The following is a 6,000-nucleotide window of genomic DNA, read 5'->3' on the forward strand; positions in this document are numbered from 1 at the left end:
GGTGGTCTTCTCAGACTTAACTATTTAGTCTCACAAGTCTACTTATAGAATGACAGAGCAGAAACTACAACTTGTTTCTTTCAGAATTTGTAGCAGTTCCCACAGCAGTTCATACAGTCTTATCAGAGCTAGCTTCTCCACAGGTGATAGAACCCTAAGCTAGGGGATGAGAGTCACATCAGACAGATGTCGAAACTACCCTGGCTTAATAGCCTTATGCCTCAAAGGAGACAATAGCTCTGTAATAATTGCCAGGAACCCAAGGAAATATGCAAAACTGCAAGTCTCTGTACTAAGAGAAGCCCACAGTTTGGCTTCCTTTCAGGTACTACAATGCAATTTATTAGATGTAGATGCAGTTAATTGATCAGAGGTCATTTTGACCATAAGTGATTTTACCTATAAATAGTTAATATTTTTATCCTTATCAGGTTGGCAAGGGATCATGGTTAGATAGCTGACTAAAAGGTCAAAATTTTTAAGCAGTAGGGAAAAGGGAATTTTTAAGTATTAGTAAGTATAACTAAGCATCTGACAAAGAATCTTAAGTCCTCAGAATGATGTAGTAGCTTGCCCAAATTTTCACAGCTAGTAACTTGGAGAGGCAGAAATTCATACGTATAGCTATCTGACCCAAAAAAGTCTTGTCTTTCTACTGCATTAAATTGAAAAGGAGAGTATTTTCATTTGTTAGTTGTTATCTTAGCAGTGGCTTTCAACTACTAATTAATTCCTTCAAAGAAAATATTTATGCATTTTTTAGAAAGAACAATACTAATATTTAAAAGTTATTATATATGTAGTTGACAAAACCCATATTCAATCTAATCCTTAAAGTTATATACATGTTTTTTAAAAGGATCTAATAGAAGCAAACAAGGGTAAGTGGCTTTTTTAGAAAAGGACATATATACACACAGGACCTCAGGTACGTAACGAAAGTGAAGAATATTTTATTTTTAACTAGAACTTTCTAGAAAAAAAAGCTTTTGTTTTGTATATTTTTTCAAGTCAGCTGTTGGTTTATAAACCGACAACATAATTTCTGGCATCATAGACATAAATCAACTATCTTCTTGCCTATCTTTGGCCATTTATTCTTTTGTCCATTTTTCAGTATAAATAGCTTGATTCCATATATTGAAAAGAGCAACAACAAAGGCCTCAATCTTCAAATCTTCACATATAATAGCCTTCCTCTTTTAATTTCCTGTTTGTTGTCTATTAAACATTCTCTACCACAAACTTATTTTCCATTCTATCTTAGGGCAAGTGCAGTCCAGGGTGTTTGTAGTCCTAATCCAAATAAATTGCAATTGTCTAGGGAGTCCTTCTCCACCATTTTTTTTGCATACACCCTACATTTTTTATCTTCCAACTTTCAAAATAGTATCAAGAGCCAACTCCCCCCAAAAATATTTTTCTACTTTTAATTTTGGTAATTTGCAACAAAACTGTACATACATGTTTTTTTTCAAGATATCTCTGCAAATCACCTACTATATTCCAATGAGATCAGGCCATTCAGGGCAGTATGACTGTAAATACCTCCCATATTCAAGCATACCTCTTCTAGCCGGGAAGTTTTTCATATAGTATGGTTCAAGGCACTGCCCATGAAACAGAGCAAAACTATATATAATAATGTATGTAATTAGTACATTAATATGTAAAACCATGTGGACTTAAAATGTATATCTGAAAAGTCCAAAAATATGATTTCAAAATGTAAATGTGAACACAAAAGAGAAGACAAGTAACAACTGGTTAACTTACTGCAATTATTAAAATTATATTTCAGCATTTGGCTACTGAGAGGATGCTTATTAATGAATACTGTTATTATGAAAAAAGTATATATAGGCATAATATTTTAAAATATGTGTCCATCTCAACTCTGTTTTTATTTGATGTTGGTATTGTTTAAGATCCTTAAAAGTGTAAACCAAATGTGGTCAGCACACTATCAAGTAAGACAGATATTTGTTGCTATGATACTTACTGTTCTATAATGACTATTGCATAGTCACAGATACTATGGGAACTTCTCTAGCAGTTTATTTGTGTCACAGTTGTGACAGCTCTTCGCATATTTACTAAATCGTTACTGAATAACACATGCCTAAGAAAACTAAGATTTTGTAAAAGCTTGTTAATATTTTCACTCTTCAACTGAACTCTAAGCTCACAAATGGACTTTTTGCAACGGAGCCTGAATTCTTGGCACTGCATGATAAATACTGACCAATTTCTGTAACCATCTGCAAATAAAGGTATATTAGACAATGATGAAACCATAACAGTGAAAGCTGTATAATACTTAGTTCAGAGCCACCTGTGCACTCAGTTCCTTTTACAGACATATCACAATTTTTACACCAAAAAAAAAAAAACATAGAGGATTTTTTAAAGAGCATATTTAATCTGATGTGCTAATGAAGCTTAAAATAGAATATGTAACACTGATTATTGGTTATCTTTTACAGAGACTCACCTTGAGACATGTTAACAGTAATCAATGTCTAGATGAACCTTCTGAAGAAGACAAAATGGTGCCTACCATGCAGGACTGTAGTGGAAGCAGATCTCAACAGTGGTTGCTAAGGAACATGACTCTGGGGGCATGAAGACCATCTCCCCTAAGCCATGAAAGTGTCTACACTTATGTGTTTCCATTATTTCAATTAGGGAAAAATATTAACTTTGCTGAATTGAAAGTTTTAAAATCCTTTTAGTATTCTAAAACGCAGCTGTTTATAATTCATTTTTAGGAATGTTTGCTTATTTCCCTACTAAAATTTGTATCCAATTAAAAAGCACATAAAAAGAATAACAGTAAACTGTTATTAAACATCAAAATAACTTGAAAAACAAATTGTGTTTGCTTTTTAAAAAAAAAAAATTACTGCCATGATATCATAGGATTAATTTTGGGGAGGTTATTTTTTATTTCTTTTTGTCATAATGTGGAAAGAAAGACAATGTAAATACCTTATAAAATAACTACGTTATGAAATATTATCAATTGTTTTATAAACTCACTCTGTTTCTACTGAACTTTCATGGAAACATATTGAATTCTATGTCAACAGCAAGGACATACATTAAATTTCTTCTGAGCAATGATTTTAAAAATCAGCTCCAAATTTTGTACTGGGAAAAAATTAAATTGGACATTGACTTCTCATAGAGTACTTACATAAAAACATCATAATTTAAAAAAGGGGAGGAGAATTTGAAAATTCAATTTAAAGTACATAAAATTAGAAGAAACTAGCTAGGCATTGAGGGAAACAAGATGAAGCTAAAAGGCAACAACTGAAACCTTTTAAAAGATACTCTGGGTTGTAGTCACTTCTAACACAGGCTGAGTAACAATCAGCTTGGTTGCAGAAATTGATGTGGAAAACTCAATCTTTAACCACCGTCTCTGTCTTATAAACTATATCGTTCTTTATCTCTTCACTCTAGACATTATGACTTGTCACTTAGGCTGCACAGAAATGTAGGTGAAGGGTAAAGTATTAGCCCTAACTTTTATTCTTTGGCATTTAGGACTTTAGTTAGGACACTATGACTACTTTATAATTTAAAAAGTAATGCATTACTATCAGAATTTCATTGTTATGCCAGCATATCTAAAGTTTTCATCATTGGGGGAATGAACTTAAAATATATATCCATTAAACTTTTATTTTAACTGAAATGCTAGATATCATTGCCATAAATTATGGCTCATGAAACATAATTATAAATAGATTAACTTCACATTATCTTTGTCCATCTTAAAACACTTTGTGTTCAAAATACATAAGACATGAAAAGGAAGAAAAATCTGTGACACCATTTGATGCCATTTTAAATGTCCATAAAGTTGCCCTACATATGTATTTTAATTCATTGTAAATGCACTCAGTAAAAAATTTGGGGCAGGAGGTGAAGGGGGTGCAAATGGAAGAAATGACCTCTAGAGTAGGGGATGTCACATCTTCAGCTGTCATCTTTCCTTAAAAAGCTCTAACAGAAAATATCAATCAGTTTGATCAGGCTAGCTACAGGAAAACTCTCTCTCTCACACATGTGTGCGTGCATACACACACACACACACACCACACACAAGAACTACATTCTAATGACAAGGAGCACCCTTTCTAAAAGATAGTAAAACCATCATTTGATTTTCCCTGATAGCATTTCTTCCTTATTGGCTTTAAACTGGTATAACGCTAAGGAAGAATTATTCTACCTAGAGCATTTCAGTTAAAGTGTAGACCTCAAAGTCTCTTGGAATAACTGAATTTTTTTTTCCACTTTAAAACCATTTGCATTCATAACAAATGAGCAGAAAACATGAAAAGGAAGAAAAATATGTGAAATTTGTGCTATGTTTTAAATTTATTTAAATTTAAAATTATAAGGAAAATTTGGGAATACCCATTATGGCTCAGCAATAATGAACTCAACTAGTATCCATGAGCATGCAGGTTCCGTATCTGGCCCTGCTCAGTAGTTTAAGGATTAGGCATTGCTGTGAGCTACAGTGTAGGTCACAGACATGGCTCAAATCTGGCATTTCTGTGACTGTGGCATAGGTCAGCAGCTGCAGCTCTGGATTCAACCCCTAGCCTAGGAACTTCCATATGCTACAAGTGCAGCCCTAAAAAGATGAATAAATAAATAAATAAACAAACAAATAAAATTATAGGTAAAATTTGAATGTGGGGGTATTTTTTTCTGAGGCGATAGTGGACTCACGAGTCAACTGAGGTCTCACTTAACAATCACATTTTCCATTTTCTTTCTTATTTTCCCCCTTTTCTCTTGTCCTGACTAAAATATGATAAAATGGCCCTACACAGCATTCCTCCTTAAACTTATAAAGGTTAAATACTCAACGACTCTTTTGGAGTTCCCGTCGTGGCTCAATGGTTAACGAATCTGACCAGGAAATATGAGGTTGCGGGTTCGATCCCTGGCCCAGCTCAGTGGGTTAAGGATCCAGTGTTGCTATGAGCTGCAGTGTAGGTCACAGATGTGGCTCGGATCGCTAGTTGCTGTGGCTCTGGCGTAGGCCGGCAGCTACAGCTTCGATTAGATCCCTAGCCTGGGAACCTCCATATGCTGAGGCAGTGGCCCAAGAAATGGCAAAAAAAAAAAAAGACAAAAAAAAAAAATACTCAAGGACTCTTTTATATAATCTGTTCTACTCATTATGGATTTGTCAAACAAAATGCATATGTTATGCAGCAAAGAGCCAATGACAATTTTTTTTAAATTCAGCTACTCCACTGAAACTGAATTTGACATATTTTAGCAGCATTTTAAGTATCTGAAAGTTCATTACGTTCATAGCAAAAATACAGAAAATATGAAAATTGCCTGGGTTTGTATGCCAAAGAAAATTTTTCAAAGAACTTTCAGATGGTTTCAGCACACACTATTAGAGTGTCTAACCAAAAAAAAAAAAAAAGACATAAAATATTATAAATCACTGAAAACCAATGACTAATTAAAGTTTATTTTTTAAAATATTATATTCAATAAACTAAAATCATGAGTGGATTCATAATGCATACATCTAATACATTCCTTGTCTATGAAGCTAGACTAATCAATATTTCAAATGAATTGAATCTTCCTTATCTGAGGTCTTCCCCCACTGAAGTTAATGTCAACCCCAGCCTTTCAGGGGCTCAGACCAAAATCCAAGAGTCATTTTTGACTCCTCCTTTATCTCTCAACTTTAATCCATCAGCAGATTCCTTTGATTCCATCTTTGAAACTAAGAACCAACAACTTGTCACTACCTCTAACCTTTTAAATTGCAACATGCATATAATTTGGTTCCCTAATTTCCCAATCCTTGCCCCAATAGTCTTTTTTTAATACAACAGCCACAGTCATTCTGTTAAATTTGTTTCACTTCTCTGCTCACAATCCTCCTATGACTTCTTGTATTTCTCCAACCAAACTTCTTAAAAAGGTCCTCAAGGTCCCTCA

General features: G+C 33.7%; 1 protein-coding gene across 8 annotated transcripts in view; it reads left to right on the top strand.

Moving 5' to 3' along the window:
* Positions 1-5,174, top strand: part of GALNT13 (polypeptide N-acetylgalactosaminyltransferase 13) — a 604,605-nt gene extending 599,431 nt beyond the window's left edge. For 5 of the 8 annotated variants that reach the window (XM_021076287.1, XM_021076289.1, XM_021076290.1 and 2 more), the window contains one exon: positions 2,487-2,875. Coding sequence is in view for 2 of the 8 variants with exons in the window: in XM_021076293.1 (XP_020931952.1) it covers positions 2,487-2,627 (141 nt within the window). In the remaining 6 variants the exon portion in view is untranslated. Of the gene's footprint in view, positions 1-2,486 lie in introns of all 8 variants that reach the window. The other 3 variants (XM_021076293.1, XM_021076291.1, XM_021076294.1) reach the window with 2 other exon arrangements.

This window comes from Sus scrofa, chromosome 15, assembly GCF_000003025.6.
Source record: "Sus scrofa isolate TJ Tabasco breed Duroc chromosome 15, Sscrofa11.1, whole genome shotgun sequence".
Taxonomy (NCBI): Eukaryota; Metazoa; Chordata; class Mammalia; order Artiodactyla; family Suidae; genus Sus; species Sus scrofa.